At 39.8% G+C, this 23,650-nt stretch overlaps 1 protein-coding gene across 2 annotated transcripts in view; it reads right to left on the bottom strand.

Annotated features, from left to right (window-relative positions):
• The window catches only part of slc12a2 (solute carrier family 12 member 2), a 231,448-nt gene that overhangs the window by 146,005 nt on the left and 61,793 nt on the right, over positions 1-23,650 (bottom strand). For both annotated transcript variants that reach the window (XM_072591024.1, XM_072591016.1), the window contains exons 2-3: positions 8,399-8,518; positions 1,666-1,741 (exon numbers count right to left, since the gene is read on the bottom strand). In XM_072591024.1, coding sequence (XP_072447125.1) covers positions 1,666-1,741; positions 8,399-8,518 — 196 coding nt within the window. The remainder of the gene's footprint in view (positions 1-1,665; positions 1,742-8,398; positions 8,519-23,650) is intronic.

Below are 23,650 nucleotides of genomic sequence, written 5' to 3'. Positions count from 1 at the left end.
TTCAGACTAATTATCAGCAAAATACTTAGTCGCACAGAGGCTAGCCACACAACCTACATTTTGATCTTTCCCAATATTTCTCAATGCTTTAGCCCCTCTTCACAAACATCAGGAGCTAATTTTCAACAAACCAAGCAACATCTTTCATTCCTCCCAACCGTCCCCAATCCCAAATTGTGAAATTAAGGGCAGTCTAACTGAACACAAATCAAAACACAACAGAAGATCTAAAGGCACAAATGGAGGTAAATTGTTCTGATATAAATTGCCATTGCAGAAATATGGTTGCATGGTGTATTGCTTGTGTTTCCAGTCACTCATTAATTTGATATGGATGCTGCTACCATTCAGGTTATTATATAGGCTCTAACCTTGCTAATAAGCCTGCTGTATTACACTTGACCAAATACCTTTTAGAATTTCAGGACTATACCACATGACCTTGATCAAATCTGTCACCTCACTGTAGAAACTTAACCAAAATCAATCAACAATTCAATTTGAATAAACCTATACTGACTTTCCTCAACTAATCCACACTTGTCAGAAGGATTGAGTGATGCCCTTAATGATAATTTCGAAAAACTTTCCCAGTCCCAGGTTCCAAATTACTGGCTTGCAGTTACTGGGTTCATTATTGCACCACCAACATATCTCCAGCCTTTAAGGCCACCATCTGTAAAAAGTTGGTAAATTTAAAACAGAACATCAATTGTCAAAGATCAGTAAACTTTCTAGTCATGTGACACTCAAATTGGTGGGAGATCTAGCCCTTACTCCACCTTCCCCAATTCAGGCATTGACTTCCAAATGCACTTTTGCAAAATAACTTTTTTTTAGCCCAAGCAGAAATATATTGCCAATGTGTAACAGCTATTAACATTTTCGGATGGATCAAAATTTTTCTATTGCAGTGCAAGCACAATCGGCACCCACTAATCCGGATGCAGCCCTTGTCCTAATGAGCTGCCCGATCCATAATCTTTCCTGATTAATACAGCTTTGCCTTGGAAACTGTTTCTTTAATTGGTTTCAGGAAAGCGATTTGCAGTAGCAATGTACAAATTAAAAACGAAGATGCCAGGAAAGAAAAACCTTAAGTTATCACTTTCCATTGCAAATCAAAAAGGAATTTAGTAGTCCAGATAAATATTCATATTTCATTTGGAAGTAAACCACCTCATCTTTCAATATTATGGGTATCAGGTGCTTTTGTAATTAATTTACAGTGACTAAACTTAAACCTTTAATGCAGAACAGAAAGCAACGAATCCAGTTCCTCCCAGATACAGGTATGGGAACAGCATTATGCTCATGGATGGGTATTTCAGTAAGTTAGTTGATTAATTCAAGTTTCCTGAAGAACTGTAGCCCAATTGGGAAAGGTTTACCAAAAATTTAAATCAGGTTCTTATGGAAGTTTATTTATAGCTTGCTATAACACCAAGTTATAAACATTACACTGTCAATTGTGGGGAAGAAAAGGTGCACAATTTCAACACCTAGCCATTAAAGAGGTCTGGACAGAAGACACCACATATGTTGCATTTAACACACTGCTGCAAATGACAATCATTTAACACAAAAGTGAAAATAACACTTAAACACTAACACATGACACTCGATAAAATCGATCATTGGAAGTATTTAAGTTTTTTCACATACCTATTCCAGCATGGCCAACAATCCATGTTAAACGGATGAAGAGCATCACACCCCAAATATTTAGCATACATCGTACCTAGTGGACAGGAAAAGATTCCAAGAAAGCACGAATAAACTATGGGTAAACACATATTCCAAATTCTTACCAATTTACAGTGACAGCCAAGCAGACAGCAAATTAAGCAGAGCAAATCATACTGTTTAAATGTATTCTGAATCACATTTAAAAAGGTGTAACAGCTTAAGAGTATTATTCACCATAATATTATTTGTTATATATCCCCAATCTAAACTGCACCACTTTTGATGACCATGACTTCAATTACGTGAGCCTCCGAATCTGGGATGTACACACCAACCTCACTCTCCATCTTTAAGGCAGAACATAGAACAGTCCAACACAGGAACAGCCCACCACGGTCTGTACTGACTATGATGCCATTCGTAGCTAATCCCATCAGCCTGCATATAGCCCATATTCCTCCATTCCGTCTGATCATGTTTCTGTCCAAATGCCTCTTCAACTTGGCTGTCGTATCTGCTTCTATTACCACCCCTGGAAGTACATTCCAGGCCCCCACCATCCTCTTAGAACATCCCACTCCTCATCCTAAACCTACACCCCCTAGATTTTGACATTTCCACCCTGATATACTCCTAATCAGGGCCATCAGCCTCCGACGTTCTAGTGAAAACAATCCAAGTTTGTACAAACTTTCATTGCAGTTAATAAACCACTTCTGCACCCTCTCCAAAGCTTCCACATCCTTCCCATAGAGTGACAACCAGAACTACACACAATGTTCCAAACGTAGCTTCACTAAAGTTTCATTTGGCTGCAATGAGGTGCCAACTTATCATCAGTGGCCTGACCGATGAAGGTAAACATGCCATACACCATATCTAGTGTGTTGTCACAGTCAGGGAGCTATAGACATACACCCCAAGATCCCGCTGTATATCAGTGCTCTAAAGAGAGAAAGAGAATGGAAATGACCCTTCAGCTCAATCGTCTATGTTGACCAAGTTCCCCAAACCAAATTAGTCCCATATCCCCAGGGTCCATCCATTTATTGTGTACTTTCCTCCTGTATCTGGCCTCCCAAAACACATCACCTCACTTGTCCAGATTAAACTCCATCTGCCATTTCTCTGCCCAACCTTCTTAATGATCTATAGCCAGCTGTATTCTTAGATGACCTTCCACACTATCCACAACTCCACCAATTCCCATGTAATCTGCAAATTTACTAATCACACTACCTACATTCTCCTCCAAATCATTACAAAGGAGGTCCCAGCACTGATCTTTGCAGAACACTTGTGTTCTTTGGTATGGAGGGAAGGTCTTATGAGGAAAGGCTGAGGGACTGGAGGCTGTTTTCATTAGAGAGAAGGTCAACAGTGACTTAATTGAGATATACAACATGATCAGAGGATTAGATAGGGTGGACAGTGAGCACCTTTTTCCTCAGATGGTGATGGCTAGCACAAGGGGACACAGACAGACAGACAGATGTCACAGGTAGTTTCATTACTCAGAGTAGGGGTGTGGATTGCACTGCCTGCAACAGCAGTAGACTCACCAACTTTATCCAATGACTATTTCAAAACGTCCTTAAACATGCAGATGAAAATGGAATTGTGTAGGATAAATGGGCTTCAGATTGGTTCCTCAGGTCAGCACAACATTGAGGGCTGATTGGCCTGGATTGCACTGTAATGTTCTAACACCACTGGTCACCGACCTCCAATCAGAAAAACACTCCCCCCACAACCAACCTCTTTATGACCCAGCCAATTTTGTACCCGACAAATCAATTCAAGTGGATCCCATACAATTCAATCTTGTGGAGCAGCCTACCAGGAGGGACCTTGTCAAATGCTTTAATTAAGCTCATGTAGACAACATCCACAACCCACCCTCAAATCATCTATCATTTCTTCAAAAATCTTGATCAAAATTTGAGACAAGTCTGCCCTTGCACAAAGCCATGCTGACAATCCCTAATAAATCATTTTCTTCTCCCGCCAAATGCTAGTAAATGCTGTCCCAAAACATTTTCTCCAATACTTTACCTAACATGGATGCAAGGCTCAAAGGCTAGCCATTTCCTGGATTATCAATATTGTCTTACTTGAACAAAGGAAAGACATTGGCTACTCTCCGCTGGGACACTGTATATGGCTGAAGAGGATACAAAGATCTTTGTCAAGACCTCAGCAATCTCCTTTTGCCTCCCTCAGTATCCTAAGATATCCATCAAGTCCTGGGGATTTAATCCTTTTCAAAAACATGCAACACATCCTCTTCTAATACTGGCATACCCTCACCTAATCTTACCATGGTACTGGTATACACCAAGGAGAAGAATAAATACTCATTAAAAAGGATCTCACCCACTTCCTCTGGGTCCATGCTGAAATGCCCTTGTCCTGGAGTGGACGTACCCTTTCCCAAGCTATCTTCTTGTTCCTCCATGAAACTTATTTGCCAAGCTTTTGGTCAGATGACCCAAGACCTCACAAGGTGGCTAGTTATTGTATTTGGCCTTCTACATGTCTCTGGTTTCATTTTGTTAAAAAAGGTTGTTCGTTGTTGTTGGTGCTCAGAAGGCATTAAAAAGACTGGAATATCTGGCAGCAACATGTGCCAGGCAATAATTTCTCTTGTTGGAGATAGTTAACCATCACCCCTTAACATTACCATCACTAAACCCCCCCACTATCAACATCCTACAGTCAGAAGTCACAGCACCAGGTGAGAGTTTAACAGGTTTATTTGAAGTCAAGCTTGGGCTGACAAAAGGAGCAACACACCAACAGGTTTATTTGAAATTACAGCTTTTGGAGTGTTGCTCCTTTGTATGACAAAGCTGGTGACTTCAAATAAACCTGTTGGACTATAACCTAGTGTTGCGTGACTTCTGGCCCTGTCCACCCCAGTCCAACACCAGCATCTCCACATCATGGTTAACATCACAGAGGTTACAGTCGACCAGAAACTGAACTGAACTTGCCTCATCAATACTATGGTTGCAGGACAGAAGTTAAGAATTCTTCAGTAACTCATCTCCTGACTACCCAATGTGCAGCCACCAACTACAAAGCCACAAATCTGGACCATGACAGAATGCTCACCACGTTCCCAGTGGGGTATCAGCTCTAAAAGCAGATGGACATCATCCAGACCAAAGCAGCCTACTTGACTGAACCACATCTTCACATTCAATCCCTTCACCACTACTGCACAGTGGAAGCAGTGTGTACCATCTAAAAATACTTACACATTCACTCTTTAAAGTACCCCTGACATCACCTTCCAAACCCTTGACCTTTATCATCTCAGAGCAGCACCATCTACAAGTTCTCCTCCAAGTTGTAAACCATTTTAACTTGGAACTAGAAATCACTGGTCCTTCACGGTCAGCAGATCCAAAACCTGAAGCCCCTTCCCAACTGCAGCATGCTACAGGTCCATCCACAGGAAGGCTATGGTTCAAGGAGGCAGCTCACCACTAAACATCTCCAATCACCATGGAGATGGCAGCAAATGCTGGCCTCGCTGTGAACAGAAATATTTGAGCCTCCTCCCTTTAGTAATTACATTGTGCACCGTTCATGACTGGATGTGGCAGGATTGCAGAGTTTAGATCTGATCCACTGGCTTCCCACTGCTCAGCATGCAGGTAGCCCCATGCTGCAGTTTCACCTGGCGAAGTCTGATGCTGGTCCTGAAATGGGCTTGACAGTATAAAAAGGGAAGTGGGAATATGCCTGGCCACGTGAGTACAGATTAGGGTTGAATACATTTCGGCTGTTCGTGACCAACAGAGCCGCATGGACATCAAGCAGAATTGAAAACATGTTATTCTACAGTGGTTTTAGTGGCACCACCTCAGTGAGAACTGGACTCCACCAGCATGGTGTTATAGTCCCTTCTACCAATACTCATGGAAAAATGCAACAAATAATTCAGATGGCTGGATTGCAATGAAGAATAAATATTAAAATTAGGAGATCAATTCCCACGCTGACAGAGGATACCAGGAGGTAAGGACTCTCCCTCTCAACCTCTCCCCTTCACTGAGGCATGGTGACCTTTGGGTTAAACCACCAGTCCTCTCTGGAGTAGCTTTAAGCTCTGGTTAGACTATGGCAAGTTTACTTGTCTGTCTGTCTCTACATGCAATGCTTGAATGTGGGAGTGGTTGATGCAGGCAGTATTTCAAGTTTTCAAAAGGAACATTTGTAGGGAATGAAAAGTACAAGGAGGTTAATGCTGGATCGTTTGATCAAGTGCCAGGAGAGGTCCAATAGTGTGTCATATTTATACAAAGAAGTTTCAGGACAAAGCACTTGTTTTGGCAGTTGATGCCTCTTATTTTGAGAGAGCAACTGAGAAAGTGATACTCAGTCTGGGGACAACAGAGAATTCCATCGGTCTGGATTGCAGGGGAAGCCTCATAATTAAACAATTTTATAGGGGATTGCAGGGAACTTTAAATCAAATAATGATTTGGATGTGAGCATAAGAGGTGCAGTTAGTAAGTTTGCAGATGGCACCAAAATTAGAGGTGTAGTAAACAACGAAGAGGGTTACCTCAGATTACAACAGGATCTTGACCAGATGGGCCAATGGACTGAGAAGTGGCAGATGGAGTTTAATTCAGATAAATGAGAGTTGCTGCATTTTGGAAAAGCAACTCTTAGCAGGACATATACACTTAATGGTAAGGTCCTAGGGAGTGCTGCTGAACAAAGAGACCAAATTCATAGCTCCTTGAAAGTGGGGTCACAGGTAGATAAGATAGCGAAGGCGGCATTTGGTATGCTTTCCTTTATTGGTCAGAGTATGGAGTGGACGAAAGGGTTCAAAAAGATTTACAAGAATGTTGTCAAGGTTGGAGAATTTGAGCTATAGGGAGAGATTGAATAGGCTGGGGCTGTTTTCCCTGGAGCATCGGAGGCTGATGGTGACTTTATAGAGGTTTATAAAACCATGAGGGGCATGAATAGGGTAAATAGGCAAAGTCTTTTCCCTGGGGTGGGGGGTTGGGTGAGTCCAGAACTAGAGGGCCTAAGTTTAGGGAGAGGGGGGGAAAAGCTATAAATGAGACCCAAGGGGCAACTTTTTCCAAGTTTGTACATGTATGGAGTGAACTGCCAGAGGAAGTTGGTGCAATTGCAACAATTAAAAGGCATCTGGATGGGTTTATGAACGGGAAGGGTTTGGAGGGATATGGGCTGGGTGCTGGGATATCTGGTCGGCATGAACGAGTTGGATCGAAGGGTCTAATTCTGTGCTGTACATCTCTATAAAACTCTAAATCAGCTGTAATTGGGTGGGATGGGAACTGTGCTCTGCTCCCTCTGGGCTCCTGCTCAGGATAAACAGACTGCAGTGAGGTGCACACACCTACCCACACCAAACAACAATTTTCCCAAATGCATTGTTACAGCTTGCTTTTTTGCATGCAGCAACTTCAATTGACAAGTATTTCACTGTATTGCAATTTTGGTTATTAACCCATTTGAAATGGGTCCTTCTAATCAACAGCTTCGAAAATCTCTTGAAATACCATAATACATTTAGAATCACAATTATTTACTGAGATTTGCATTATTGCAGGCTCATTATCATATTTAACAGTGAACTAACTCAAATTGAAGCTGGTTAATTACCGCTTTCTCGTAGAATTTTTAGTCTGTAAATTGCTAGTGATTTGCCACGGACTTTTTAAATAAAGTTGAAAAAAGAATTATACAGTCAGTCAATGTCCATTAGATCTCATGCAATTCGATATTAAAAGCAGTCAGTTTATTTGCATGCATTTCTCCCCCAAAATGAGCGCTTATTAGGAGTGCAAAGATGTTATTTGCAGTAACATTAAAAGCAGTGACGAACAGTAACTTTCACATTAAAATAAGCACCTTGCACAAGCTTCACCCTTACAGGGAAAAAAAAAATCTGCTTTCCTTTTTTCATATAAAGACACAGCATGAGAGAGTTGGAACTGGGTACTATGAATTAGGAAGAAGTCATCAATATAAAGCAACAACTTTGCCTGAATATCAGCATTAAATTTTATTGTGGAGCTAAAAGACATGCAGAGGTGGTGGTTGTACCTTCAAAGTCCAGAAATTCAGTCCTGCAAAAAGAAATCTACTTTTGCAAAGACAAAAATTGGAGACATTTGCTGTAAGCTGCCCACTTTGGGGCTAAAATCCAAGTGGTGTCATAAGTTATACCAACACACAAAAAAAAATCAGAAGATTTCTAAACGGTTTCACAAAAATTAAAAGTAACAGCTTCACAAAGTTCATAGAATCATCGAATCCCTACAGTGTGGACTCGGGCCATTTGGCCCACACTGACCCTCCAAACGATCATCCCCATCTAGACACAAGCCCCTACTCTGTACTTCCCATCTCACATGGCTCACCCACCTAACCTACACATCCCTGAACACTGTGCTCCAATTTCATCTCATGGTCCAAAGATGTGCAGGTTAGGGTGGATTGGCCATTCTAAATTAGACACAGAGGAAGCCCCACACAGACACAGGGAGGGTGTGTGCAAACTCTGTTGCCAGTGTCTGGAATCGAACCCGGGTCCCTGGCACTGGGAGGTAGCAATGCTAGCCACTGAGCCACCCCCAAAAAAAATTAAAAACTGATGACTAAAAATTCTCGTTTTATCTACTGAAAGCAAAAAGACGCAATTACTCACCAGAACACCTTTAACCCAGCCAAACTTTACAACCCCTTTATTGTCAACAACATGTTTTGACACAGCCTCCTCAGCTGGACTGGCTTCCTCTCCATTTGCGTAACCATCCTCAAAAGGCTCCTGCAAAACAAAAAGATTTTAGTTTCATAAACTCTCACTTCAAATCATAATATTTAGGAAGTTATTCCAGATTTCCCTTAAAAAGGTAATAGTTAACTACTGAATGCCAAATTCAAAAAACCACTGTAATATATCACTTGTTATTAGATTGAAGTTAATGAAATGGATAAAGGAAAGAAACCATACATTCAAAGCAGGAATAAACCATCTCTGAAGTCAGCTTTATTATCCAACATTTGTTCTGGTAAATAGGATGTAACACTGCTGTTTTGGAGTTAACATATAGGCAGAATGGGAAGGAACCAGCAATTCCCAACAAAAAAAACAAAAAAAAAAATCGGTATATAGCTGAGACAATGTAGAGAAGTAACTTGGTAACTAAAGACCTGTTAACCAACTAACTGTCAAGGACAAACTCAGAATCCACAATGAGATCAATGAATTAAAATCATCAAGTTCATATTTCACAAAAGCAAGTCACAATTCTAAAAGTGTCAGTAGTTTACAGAAAATGAGAGTCAGAATGTGAGAATGGTAGAACCATGGTGCATCTCCTGCCACACTGGAAAATGAACTTTAATAAGGATAGGGGAGGGGAGGATATGACAGCAAGCTAAAAGCAAGGAAAGAAATGGTTCACAATTTAAAAAGAGGTGTTGAACTCAATGTCAAGTCCAGAAGGATGTAAAGTACCGAGTCTGAGGAGGAGATGTACCTGCAGTTTGTGCTGTTTCACTGCAACACTGCAGTATGTCAAGGACAGACATATGGGCATGCACGCAAGCAGGTGGGACTATTGTAGGCAATAGCATATTTTTGGTGGTACTCTGAATCTGATACTGAAACTAAGTGGAATATCAAATAAACAAACAAACAAACAGCGAGAGAAACTCAACAGATCTGGCAGCATCTGTAGAGGGCAAAAAAAGTCAACACCTCAAGTTCAGTTTGATTTAATTAGAAACAAAGGGGGCTGGAAAATTCTTCTTTTCTCTATGGGGGGGGGGGGGGGGAACTGATGTAGGACAAGAGGAGCAAATGGAAGAGATGTTAAGGTTGCTTAGAGTAAAAGACAAAGGGAGTGGTGTGGGGAGAAGACAGATATAGATAGATGAAGGCTGTCACTTACAATAGTGACTGCTACTATTCTAAAAAAAAAGTCTTCAAAGCTTTGAAAGAGATTGCGAGCATTCCAATATACAAGAAAACTACTGATTTCAGAAGTCACCATACTCCTACACACAAATCCTAACCCAACAGCCAGATTTATTTTAAAAAATTACACAGAGTACAAACAAGACCCAGGTTAAAACCAGATGTCAGGTGCAGCACCTGTGAAAAATTAACTGCATAACAAACAAAGGAGTTAGCACGTTACATTTTTCAACCTAGTGATATCTAGTATTTCCATCAGCAATAAACTGAAATAGGGAATGCTGCTTTTTAAGATGTGCTATAATTTACCTCCACTAGCATCATAAGCATACTTAAGTTGAACCAGTAAAGATAGCTCATGGGTTTAAACATTTAGCTTCTATTTATATAAAAAAAGAGATAACATCTAAATGGTATCAGGTGCTGCGATAAGGATTTTCTAACTTTTCCTTTCAAAAGGCAATCTTTACAAATATTTCCCTTAAGGCAAAGAAAGGATTTCCACTAAAATACATAGTACGGTACTGATCTGTCCCCACAAAGCATAAAAACATTTTGCCAAACAATGCTTCTTGAAAAAAAACCGTTGATACTTGGCACTTCCTGTTCACATGGGTGTACACAGAACAAACTTAGGAGAAGCCACAATTGTTTCAGAGAATTGATGCCCTGGAGATCAGAATTTAAATAGCACACCCAGAGAAATTGCAGGATTTAAACACATCTTGACCTTTTTTGTCCCTCTGCAATAAGCCAGATTTTCAACAAAGATAAACTTGAAAAATCCAGCCTTTGACTCTGCTCTTCAGCTTGTCACGATAATCGGAAATCAAGTTTCAAAAGAATCAAAATCTGAACATTTTCCACTCCAAACTAACGTGGATGCAAGCATGCATTATTTCATCTATTATTATTATTAGTTTTTTTGATTGTCAAAGTGTTATAATTTCTTCTGCACTTAAAATCAATTGTGTATAAAAAAAATTGTGAAAAAAGAGGTTTCATAACTGAGGGAGGCATGGACTTCGTAAGTAATTTAGAATCGCAGTTTAATTGCTCTAACTCAAAACAACCTTGGGTGCCTTTAATAACAAAATGGAGGATCAATGACAAACAATTATTTGTTTACAATCTAATTAGGTGCTTATGAATGCTGAAAGCACCTAACAATTAAGAACACTAACTAATCAAGTTATGGTGCAGTAGTAATATTAGATAATTATATTATAATGGAACTGAGCACAAGATTGAAGTTTTAAAAAGTTCTGCATCATTGACAAGGACAATACTTGCTACACTTCCTTAACTGCCTGAGAGGTGGTTTCTGGAAGTTTTAGGAAGAATAAATTTGATTAGATTAATATACAGTCCTCTGAGATGCAGCTGAAAGATTTTTAAATTGTGGGAAGGAAAGCAAGTTACTCTGTGAAATACAGATAGTTCTGCTATAACCTGACAGTTATGTTCCTCTGCAGCTTCGCGCTACAGAAGGTTGCTGTACCCGTTCAGTAGAAAGATCGCATTATCCAAACAATGACCACAATTCGTCAATCACGTTATAGGCAACTTGCGCTAACTGAACACCTTATAGCACAATGACCTGTAATCCAGCCCTGATTTCTAAAGTAATAAAGAGAAACAACTTTACTGTGGACTGCCACCTGCGAGGAAGAGAGATGTAAAAGAGGAGTGGATTTATTGGGAAGTTTAAACAAAACAATCCATAGCACGCAATTGACAAATGCAATGTAGAATTGTTTAAAGAAAGTAAAAGCTCTTAAAAATAGGTAATTGAGCCTTCCAGAAACTGAACAGTGGAATATGTGACACCCCTTGGGTGAGCTGCAATGAAAAAGGTTGAAGTGAATGAGCTGGAGCTTTTATTGAGTTTTTTTTAAAAAGTTCAAAAATAACAAAATCCACAAGGATAGACAGGAGTCACCCTAGACTTAATGAAAACAGACCAGAAATGAAAATTGCCATCATATGGGAGTCAATGAGTGTTGGAAGATACAACATTGGTGACTACATTGTCTCACTTCCAAATTAAAAAGGAAGAGGGCCATCCACAAAATATTTAAAACTATTTAAATATTTACGTGCGATAAACAACTGTCTTGGTGTTTTTAAAAACTGGGCACTGAAAGGAGCAAGAACTGTACAGAAAAAGCACTGTTTCAAAAGGGTGGCTGTAGTTTTGAAAGCAAATATCTGGCACGCACAGAGATACCAAATAACCATTAAACAGGCAGTAACTGAAACTCAGATTATAGACAACCTGTAGCCAAGAGGTGCCAAGATGACTGTCACTAGCCCACAGATCAACAATAGACTGCTTGCTGGTCAACAACTAGGGCATTGGTTCTAGGGTGGTTGAGCAGGTTAGAGTTCATAATGGGATTACAGTTTTAGTTGATAATGGCTTATATCTGCTTACGTATTGTTACAGTCTTAGAATTTGTGTTTTATATGCAAATCTGAACAAGATTTTTCAGACCAAGGTTGATAGAAAGCAAGGTGAATTGGAGTACAGTGTATTCCATAAAATCTTTAACATTTTCTGGAGACATAACAATATTGGGTCAGGATTTACAGCAAGTCGCACAACAGTACATAGCATTGTGGGTCAACCCACAGCAGGTGGTCTGCAGCAGCTCAGCCCCACCTTCAAGGGCAACTAGGGACGGGCAACAAATGCTGGTCCAGCCAGTGAGCCTCCCATCACTCAAAAATGATGAAAAACAAAACATAAAAGTTAATCTAATGGGTGGCATGGTGGCAGAGTGGTTAGCACTGCTGCCTCACAGCGCCAGAGACCCGGGTTCAATTCCCGCCTCACGCGGCTGATTGTGTGGAGTTTGCACGTTCTCCCCGTGTCTGCGTGGGTTTGCTCCGGTTTCCTCCCACAATCTAAAAATGTGCAGGTGAGGTGAATTGGCCATGCTAAATTGCCCGTAGTGTTAGGTGCAGGGGTAAACATAGGGGAATGAGTCAGGGTGGGTGTGGGTCGGTGTGGACTTGTTGGGCCGAAGAGCCTATTTCCACACTAAGTAATCTAATCTAATCTAAAAATCAGGGACAAACAGAAGTAGTTTTAAAAATTCATTCATGGGCTGGGGGCATCATTGGCCATCTCTTGCCCATCCTAGAGGGCAGTTAACAATCAACCACATTGCCGTGGGTCTGGAGCCACATGTAGGCCAGACCAGGTAAAGATGCAAGTTTCCTTTCCTGTTGGCTCCTGGCTGGCTGTAATCGGAGCTTCACCTTCCTTCCTGAACCAGATGGGATTTTTCCACAAATCAACAAACAGGTTCATGGTCATTATACTTTTCATTCTAGATTTTATTGAATTTAAACTTCCCTGTCAGCCACGGCAGGATTCAAACCCAACTCACCACAACATTCAGAGCCTCTGGATTAACAGATCAGTGATAATACCACTAGGCTGTCACTTCCCCTAAAAAAAATCAAAACAAATACATAAAAACTTAAAAAAGAAATTGTGCCCAAAAATCCCCTTTTAAAAATTGTTGAACAGGTGACATCAAGTGAACAGAGAAAATGCACAATTTAGAATATTTCAATTTAATTTTTTTAAAAAAGCCACAAAAAGGCTGGTATAGAGAATAAGATTCAGGTATATTTGTGTAGAGATGAAGTTGAAGTATAAATAGCAACAGGAATTGTGGAGAAGCTGAAAGCAGGTATTCTTCAGACACACAGTATTAGGTGTTGAGTAGAATGTTCATTCCTGGAACCCTGAATCTACATGAAGGATAAAACAAACATTCAACTTTGCCAATATCAGATTATTTTACTGGGGAAGAAAGATGTTGAAATTAAAGGAGGCAATCAAGAACTTATGCTTTTAGAAAAACTAAAACAAAACATTGCAAAGTAGAATGAACTTTCAAATATTACACGTACATTGTAAAATTAACTGTTTATTTGTGGAAACTGCACACTGGAGGAATATTCAAGCCAGGTAATGCAGAGGTATAGGGCTGATCAGGATGATAAAGAATGACTTATCAGGAATGGTTTTAACAACATGAAATCCTACAGTAGTTTTAAAAGGAAGTAGTGTCAGAACGAGAATGGTACAGAAGTGAAATATTGATTGGTACAAATATATTTAATCCAAAAAAATTTATCAGAGCAGGAGCAATTGGTAAAACTGACAAAAGATAAGCTTGGAATGTGTTAGAAAAATACCACAATGACAGACAGTGAAAATGATAAAGGTGTAAGCTTCAGAGGTGTTCAAGAAATACTCAAGAGTCAGTTGTACAGAACAGAACAGACCCACTAGTCCACCTCTTTAAGCCAACCAGATATCTTAATTTAATCAAGTCCCATTTGAAAGCACTTAGCTCATATTCCTCTACCCATCTAGATATCTCTTAAATGCTGTAATTGTACCAGCTTCTACCATTTCCTTTGGCAGCTCATTCCATACACACACCACCCTGCGTGTGAAGAAAGTTACCTCTCAGGTCCCTATTAAATCTTTCCCTTCTCACCTTAAAGCTATGCCTTCCAGTTCTGGACTCCCATACCCTTGGAAAAAGACCTTGACTATTCACCCTACCTACGCCCCTCATGATTTTATAACCATTTTGTAAACTACTCTAACAATTTAGACATTGGATTTGAATTTTAAAATATTTTAATCAGTAATATTCACAGTAACAATGTATTTTAATGTACGAACCATTTCATTTGAAGACAACATTGTAAATTGACACATTTGTCTATGAACCAAAGTATTTTAGATTTTTATCATAATTAAGATGTGAATTGTGCTGCAAATTATAATCATCCAAATTAAATTCTAGGACTTGCGCACAATGAAAGAGGTGTTAAAAAGGGAATCATAACACTAAATTTGAAATGGCCACGGGCATTCTGCCTAACACAGGTTGGCCAAGTTTCAGGAAATCAATGATGACCACACAAGAAACAGTTGAAATCAAAAACCTGTGACCCTCTCAAGACAGTGAAAGCAATAATCATACTGTACCCCTCACCACCAGCCCACCCCCTTTCCCTCACCCCCTGCACCAGCATAATAACTGATGCATACCATAAGATCTTTCACACGTCGGATGATAAAAAAAACTTTGCCTTTTGGGCCAGATTATTGCAGGCAAAAAAAAATCTTGAACAAAATGAACACAGGACCACCTTGTATTTCAAGGAGTTTTTCTTAAAGAAGGAAAGACAACAGAAGAGATGGATTTTGACTAAGAAGGTGAAACAGGCTGGAGAACACTCACCAAGAAAAAAAAACCCAGACTGGGAAACAAAAGCTGAAAAAACAAGAATTTAAACACAGTTAGTCCCAGCAACCAACTAACGAACCATAGTCTCAGGTTACTCAAAAACGTGGTCATCTCACAACCACTTTGATTATCTCCTTAATATTACAGTAAAAATTTACATGTTAAAATTGGAAAAAGGAATATCCTCATGGTTTAAAAAAGGTAAGCCTTTGTTATGGCCAAATTAAAAAGTTTGAAAATTCACCCCCTAGCTTGTTGCAACAGATTTATTAGGTACAGAAGATTAAAACCTGCATTTACAAAAAAACATGCAAATGTTTAATTTCAAATGCCTTAAAATCTTAGTAAACATCTGGAACAATTATATGCTTGAAATTAAACTTGATGCATACAACTTTCCTCGCTATCAACTTCAGAAAATATTTGCACTCATACTACATATTGTATTGTTGTTTATATCTACAACACAATGTTATTTCATGTAGAGTAATTATCAATGGCAACACAATCTCTGTAGATAGGTTTAACCTGCTTCACTAAAAAGCATTCAAAATAAATGTTTGCCTGACAGTGGCCAAGAACAGATTCATAAATCTTTGTCCCTATTGTTAATACCAACAACTCCATGCACCAGACATTGCTTCTTCTGTAGCTTGACAAGATTTATTGTGTGAAAAGTACTGTTTTGTCATTTCAGGTTACAATAATACTGAACTTAAAATCTGATACTAAACACCCCATGTTTAGGGAACTTCAGATTAATCTTCATTACAAATGCTCAGAATAGCTGTTCCTCCAATCAGCTTTCACGCACAGAAAATTTAAAAATCTAACATAGAATACATAGCAGACTATTCATATGAACTGACTACCTTCCTGACCTGTCACTTGTTCCAGGTTAGATTAGATATAAGCTGTTCCCACCTTCCCATTACAAAAGTCACTATTATAAACACTTGCCACTCACTAAATCACCTCACAACCTCTCAGTAACTGGCTGTAGCTTTGCAATTGCTTGAAGTCATCCAAATGACATAAATAATATCACAATGGTAGTCAGACACACTTCATAGAACATGATAAAGGTTTGAGGCACTTTGTTCCAGCCACACAGGGCAGCATTTTGATTGTTAAAACAAGTGGGTATGAGCTGGCTAGGTGTCAGGTAGCAGGCCATCTCCACTGCTAAAAATAACTCACTGTAGTCCCTGCCAACCAGTTCATGAGGAATGAAGAGGCAAGCACAAGAAACAGACTCAAAACAAATATCCCAGTTCACCAGGATTTTATAGTCCATTTGTTGAGGCCTATATCAGTGATCAAGAACGCAACCACTTTAAACACTCTGCTCACACCCACCCAGTGAGTGAGAAGATCAAGAGCCATGGAAGTGTTAGACACTCAGCAGGTCTGTGTGGGAAGAGCAAACAGCTAAATGTCAAGTCTCCTGACTTCTCTTCAGAATGGTTTAACTCTGTCACTACAGATTCTGCCATATCTCCCAAGTTTATCTAGTAGTATTTAGTTTTTATCTCATCACTTCCCCTCAGTACCCAGGTATACAGTTCATCCAGTCTTGGTGATTTCCCCACTTTAAAAAAGTGAAATGCTTCTGTTGCCCAAATTACCTTATCCAATGCTTCATACTATGCCTCTGCTCAATTATAAATGTTTGCTTCATTCCAATTAGGAAAATAGGTGCAAAAAGTTAAGTATGTCCTCCACTAGTTAACTTATTGATTAGTTAACTTGGTTCTGTTTTATTTCTTGATTATCACGCTTTCTCTAAAATACTTACAGAAAACAGATTTACTTCCAATATCAATACTTTCATGGGCTCTTCACTTTCCAAAACCTCACCTTTAAAATTTCGCTCATGCATCTCCCACCATATTCAGCTTTTGACATCTGGTATGTTTTCTTCTTGACTTATTCTGTCCCACAGGCAACACGAGATAGAAGGTTAGGTACAACACTTCCATCCCTCTTAATTTGCTCTGACCAATCTTTAACTCCTTGTAAGACAGCTACTGATCTAATACCCATTTAACTTAAAATAGCCATTCAGTCCACTTGGAATAAACCATATTTCAGTTTAGTCATAGTGTTTCCCCACTTAAATCTTAACTTGGTATATCTTTACATCTATCCTGCTCCATGCTACAACCATATGGTTATGATCACTAGCACCAAGACCCATCCCATCCAATCCCTTCCCGGATTCTATCTGGGACGGTCCATTCTCAGGGTGGACTTGCTACATACTGGTTAAGGAACTGTTCTGAATGCTTTAAAGAGTCCTGCACCCTCTGAAACATTGCACCGAAACGTTATCCCCTCATTAATACAACAGTCAAAGTCCCTTAACCGTTACAGAGTTCAAATTCCACCACCTGCTGTGTTGAGATTCGAACCAGGGCTCCCAGAACATTACCTGGGTCTCTGGATTAACAGCTGAGCAATAATACCACTAGGTCATTACCTCCCAATAGCACTGCTTTCTCTTCAGATGTTGTCAGACCTGCTGTGTTTCTCCAGCAATGTGTTTATTGCAGAATTCCAGCATCCATAGTTACTTTAACCTTTTATTTTAGAAGTTAAACTCCTGACTTGATCTCCTTCTGACCTCACTCCTGAGATTGAAATAACTGAACCAATATTGCAATCCCACCATCTTTTTGCTCAACTTAATTATATAAGAGATGACAAGATTTTTATACAAGATTGATTTAAAATGCTGTAAAGTTGACAATACTTTCTGCCACATTAATCTGAAAACAATTTTGCCATTCTTTAATTCTAATTGGTAAATATAGCTTCTAGTGCAGTCTCAAATTATACAAATTGTTATTTCTAGGTCAGTTGATTAAAGGTGAATAAAAATTCCTCTTAAAGGCTGAATTTGGAACCACAGATTACAACTGATTGAAGCATCAGATCACAGCTTTACAGATCAAATAAGTGTCAGTTTCAATTTACAAGGCTGAGCAAGTTAATACAAACTTTGTGTTCTTAGATTTAAAGCCCCTAGATTCAGTCAGATGGGTACAGGCAAAGTATCCAGTCATTGCAATGACATTTGGAGGATAAATCCTAAACGGCTAGAGGACAATTACCATTCCCACATTGAAATCAGCTAAAAATCACAACACCAGGTTATAGCACAACAGGTTTATTTGGAAGCACTAGCTTTCGGAGCGCTGCTCCTTCATCAGGTGATTGTGGAGTACACAATTGTAAAACACAATTTATAGCAAAAGTTTAGTGTGATGTAACTGAAATTATATATTGGAAAAGACCTGAATTGTTTGTTAAGTCTTTCATCTTTTAGAAAGACGATGTTGGTTTTGGTTCTAAAAAAAAAATCGCAAAATTTTTAAAACAAAGTTGCATTCCCAAGTGAACATTAACAACTGGTGTCATGTCAGCCCAGATAAAGTATTGAAGGTGCAAGCTGCCCTGTGTGAGATTGTCTGTGCCCCAATGGTCAGACTGATTCTAATCTAAAACATGGGTTTAGAGAATCTTACATGGGTTCATGCAGTTTTGGGCAAAGTAAAATGTAATTCTGCAAGTACAAATTCACCTCAAAAACTTGTGTATGCGTGCGGTGTTTTGGGGTGGGGGGGTGGTTATGAGTGTCTGAGAGTGTGTACACGTGCGAGACTGCAAGTATAAAAGGGGTATAAGTCTGCCCGTGCGCAAGAGTGTCTGTGCACGTGTGTAGTGCAGTGAGCTCACCAGTAGTGCAACGTGAACCCAAGGTCCCGGTTGAGACCATCATAGGTACCGAACTTGGCTATCAGCCTCCGCTCGGCCACTTTGCGTTGTCGCCTGTCCCAACGTCCGCCTTGGAGGACAGTCACCCAAAAAAGGTCCAAGGTTGAATGCCCTGGACCACTGAAGTGCTCTCCAACTGAGAGGGAACACTCTTGTCTGTGGATTGTTGCCCGTTGGAGAACACTTCAGCAGTCCGGGACATTCAACCTCAGACCTATGGTGACCATCCTCCAAGGCGGACTTCAGGACAGGCAATAACGCAAAGTGGCCAAGACTGATAGCCAAGTTCGGTACCCAAGGGGATGGCCTCAACCAGGACCTTGGGTTCATGACACCCTATGGGTGAGCACATTGCCCTACAATCACATTCCTACAGACCCATACAACACACACATTTGTGGGGTGAATTTGTACTTGCAGAATTACATTTTATTTTGCTCAAAACTGATGAATCCATGCAAGATTCTGTAAATCTGTTTTAGGTTATAATCAATCAGTCTGACCATTGTGGCACTGACAGACAGCCTCACGCAGGGCATCTCACACCTTCAATACTTTATCTGGGCCGACATGACACCAATTGTTAAAGTTCACTTGAGAATGTAACTTTTTAAAAGGTTCTGCAATCTACATATGAAAGAACTAAAACAAACATGTTCATTCTAAAAGATGAGAGACTCAAACAATCCAGGTCTTTTTCAATATGTCATTTCAGTCACATCACACTAAACTTTTGCTATAAATTGTCTCTTACAATCTTATACTCCACAACCACCTGATGAAGGAGCAGTGCTCCGAAAGCTAGTGCTTCCAAATAAACCTGTTGGGCTATAACCCGGAGTTGTGGTGATTTTTAACTTTGTCCATCCCAGTTCAACACCGGCATCTCCAAATCATATTGAAATATTATGCGCATCTTTTCAGAGTGCAAAATACAATAAAGTATCTAGCATCTGTGCCATTGTTGTGAAAAACGTTACAATAAATATCACTGCTCATGAAAAAAAGAGGGGAAGCTCAAGCAAGAGAGCGCATTAGGAGAGAGAGAGAGAATCCTGGCAGCTGGCCAAGTAGTTGACAAATCTATTTGTACCACAATTAGTTGCAACTTTACTTTAGCAGAACCAGTGAATGCACTGAAACAATAGAAATTTGAGTGTTCAGCTTTTATTGCGAAATATTGACAAGAGCAGTAGACCATTGCAAAGTCCATATGAAATTATTGTAAACAAAATAAAAATCTCTGCATTGTGCAGTATCTGGTGCTAGGTTATAAGAACATAACCAATGGTATTGTTCACTCCTGATGCATGTGGGTGCCACTTAATACATGCACAAAACAGACAAAAGGTACAATATGGAAAACGTTCCACTGTGGGGATTTTTGTACTCCCACCAGGCTTTTGTATAAGAAACAACTGGCCTACAGGAGCAACAAAACATTGTCTGTTCAGTAAGACAAACACACTTAGATTTTGCCAAATGTTATCTGATTAGAGAATTGCAGTGGTACCAAATTAAAGAGACAGACTTAAACTACAGCCCTTCTCAACACAATGAAGGTTTGTTCTCCAAAAAAAAAGAACATCGTGGTCAAAGATGAAGTAGTCATTGGTCAGAGAATGTTGCATGAAAAATACAGAGCCCACACTTCCTTCTGTCTGTTGTGTGGTGGGTGGAGTCAGTCAATTTAGTCATTGTTTTAAAAAGTTGAAAGTGTTTGTACACTCTTAAAATCTATCCACTTCAAAAGATACTAATGGACAATGATTTCCAAATCAGATAAACCATGGAACTGTAGGCTGGCATGTTTGCACTCCATGCATTAAACCAGGGTAGCTGATGCCCCAGCTCCAACAGTAAGAAAGCTCATCAAATCGAACTCCAATCAGCCATTTCAGGGCTGACTTACCAACTTCGCTGGAAATCACAAGCTTCCACAATGAAGTGCTGACCAGCCACCAAGGGGCTGAAGGCCTAGGCTTCGGGGGGTAAAAACAACAACATATACTACTTTTTCCTCCAGATCTCTCACACAGGATAGGCTAAGGGACTAGGGCAGGAGGAGACCTTTAGTGACCGTATGCATGTGCCCCAGTTGGAAAAGGAGGGCTGCAGCTTCCATCTGTGGCTCACTGTTTGAAATATTATAGAGAGCATGTGCTGTTTCCCTCAGCTCAAGATTCACTTCTGTTTAAAAGCTGCCAGTGCATGCAGCCACGCAGTGCCACCGGTGATGGGCAAGTATCCAGAATATTCTCTTCCCAGCAAGGACCCTATTGCAATTTCAGGGAGATTGGGGAGCTTGAAGAGAATAGGCTAGAAATCGGAAACAAAACCAGAAACTGCTGGCGAAACTCAGCAAGTCTGGCAGCATTTACAGGAAGAACGAACAGTTAACATGTCAAATCCAGTGACTCTTCTTTAACAATGGGGGGGGGGGGGGGGAAGGAAGAAAAAAGTTAATTTTACTTTCTCTCCATAGATACTGCTGAGTTTCTCCAGCAATTTCTGCCTTTGGTTGTAGGAATAAGGTCAAATCTATTCAGCAGCCTCACATTCCAGAGGGCTGAATATTTGGGAGAATTGTGGTACAATCAGTTTAATTCTCCACTCAAACAGCTCCTCCTCGAAAACTGGAGGATTTGAGCTGAACATACTGAACCGAGAAGCAAAAAATCTCGCCAGAAAAACCTGCACCCTAATTCGTGTTACTGTAACGAGTGCAGCATATTACAAAATAGATGGCATTTCACTGGATGTTGTTTTCCTGCTATCAAACAATAATTCTTCCCTAAACTTTGAGAAAATTGAAGGTTTCCAAACCACCGTAACTAAATGAATGCTAAATCCACATCAACTACTTGTAAACTTCAATTGCCTTATAATTTGATAGTGGTTTCTCTTATGGCATTTTTTGCAGTACATGAAATCTTGAGATTATTAAATTTCATCCTACATTCTTGAACTTGTACTTTTACCACAAGGTTGCTACAGATTGCTGAGGTTAGGATAACACTAATAATATATCCATGACGTGATACACTGAGGCAAGACTTTTATTTTGGTTTCAGGATACACAAATCCCCATTATAATTACTATACATCAACCTGCTTAATTGGCACCCCATCAATTATTTTCAACCTTTTCAATCATACTGTTGCACAGAGGCAGTGTATATTATCACCACTACCTGTATATTTGCCATTCTGATTTGTATCAGCATCCCTGCACTAACATGGGGTCAAAAACCTGGGGCAGCCTTCCTAACAGCATTATGGGCAGACCTACATTAGATCAATCACAGCACTCTAAAAACTGCTGAAACATTTCTCAATATAATTTGAATGGGAACCACACAATAAACAATTGTCTGCTTGCATTTCCTTTACAATGAAATAAAAATAATTGTTCTCTTCCCTTGGCCGAATGAACAGCTTAGCATGACGACATCTTTTGTTCTTTGTAAGGATTCAGCACAGCTTTCAGAAATAAAATATTTAAAATCTGAAAGGCAGCATTGCCTTATAGCATCCTACTCACAAGCTGTTGCAGTGCAGTATTGTATGTTGTTTCCCTAGCAGGCAGTGGGAAGTCACATTGTGGATGTGTGTGGTTTTAACCAGGACTGTGCAACTATTGTAGTCAGTATAACAAAAATCATCTATGCCTAATTACTAAAGTCTTTGCAGGTTAACATTAAAAAGTGAACCTTAGAATTACATGCCAGAGTTAGCAGGCAACAGAAATTAAATTAGAAAATCTCATCTTCCTTGGCATACTACTGTATCTGAAAAAGATCCCCTTCCCAGCAATATGGCTTTGGGCAGTTACCCATATGCCAATCTTCCATCCTATTGCTATAGGTCAATATCCAATTCATCCAGTCACCAATTAGACTTCTTAATGCTTTCATTAATGCTCATGGCACCATGGCAATGTTTGAACCTGTGCCTTTGGGCTCAGGTAGAAGTCCCACCTGTTCCACAGGGGTGTCATAACCACTTTGAACAAGTGGATAACAAAACATTGCTGGACAATTTCTAGCTGTGTGCCATTTTGGAAATACTGGCTCCAAAGGAAATGAATGATTGACACCTCAGCCCACACCCAGGAACTGAAAGAAAAATGTAGATCCAGTAAAAGGGACTGCCAGAGGCAGATACTGTTCTCCCCTCCACACCACACCCAACCCTATGGGATTTAGCCCTCACTGCAATTAAAAATAAAAAAGGTCCTGCAACACAATCTCCTCATTTCCCCACACCCCGGACCAAAGTTTAGCAATATAAATGTGTGACAGGCAATGACAAAGAAGCTAGTTTAGTGGAAGTTGGAGGTGTTTAAAAAAAGTTTTAGAAAAGAAGTCAATAACTCTCCAATTAAAACAAAAAACTTTTCTACTCGAGGGTACTAGAAGTGTCAATTATTCAGGCACTTTAAAGTTTCAATATCTGAAATGGCAAGGCACACCCAGTCACTTAAACCCACTAAAACAGATTGGGATTAAACAGCCTGTGCTGTCAATTAAGCATTTAAACATACAAGTCAAAAAGCACAGCCGGTCAGGCAGCATCTGTAGAACAGGGGAGTCCAGCATCGGCAGTTCTCACTTTTTCCATATAAACATATGGATAAAGGAACAAACTAGGCCTTTACACCGGTTCTGCCATTCAGGAAGATCCTGGATCTCAAGGAGGTGCTCAAGTGTTCATCCACCTCTAGTTAAGAACAAAGGAGTCAGTCTTTCAGAAAGGTTTAACATGCCTTTCTGTATTCTATATATTTGCGTATACAGCCAAGACATCCATCACATACCCATTTCACCAACCAATTCCTCCCGAACCAGACAACTCCTAGCTTGAATTTCATCCAAAATAACAAAAGGACCATTTATAAAAAGATGGA

The sequence above is a fragment of the Chiloscyllium punctatum genome, chromosome 2, assembly GCF_047496795.1.
Source record: "Chiloscyllium punctatum isolate Juve2018m chromosome 2, sChiPun1.3, whole genome shotgun sequence".
NCBI lineage: Eukaryota > Metazoa > Chordata > Chondrichthyes > Orectolobiformes > Hemiscylliidae > Chiloscyllium > Chiloscyllium punctatum.
Note: the sequence above shows the minus strand (reverse complement) of the source record. Positions and strands in the feature narration are given on the sequence as shown.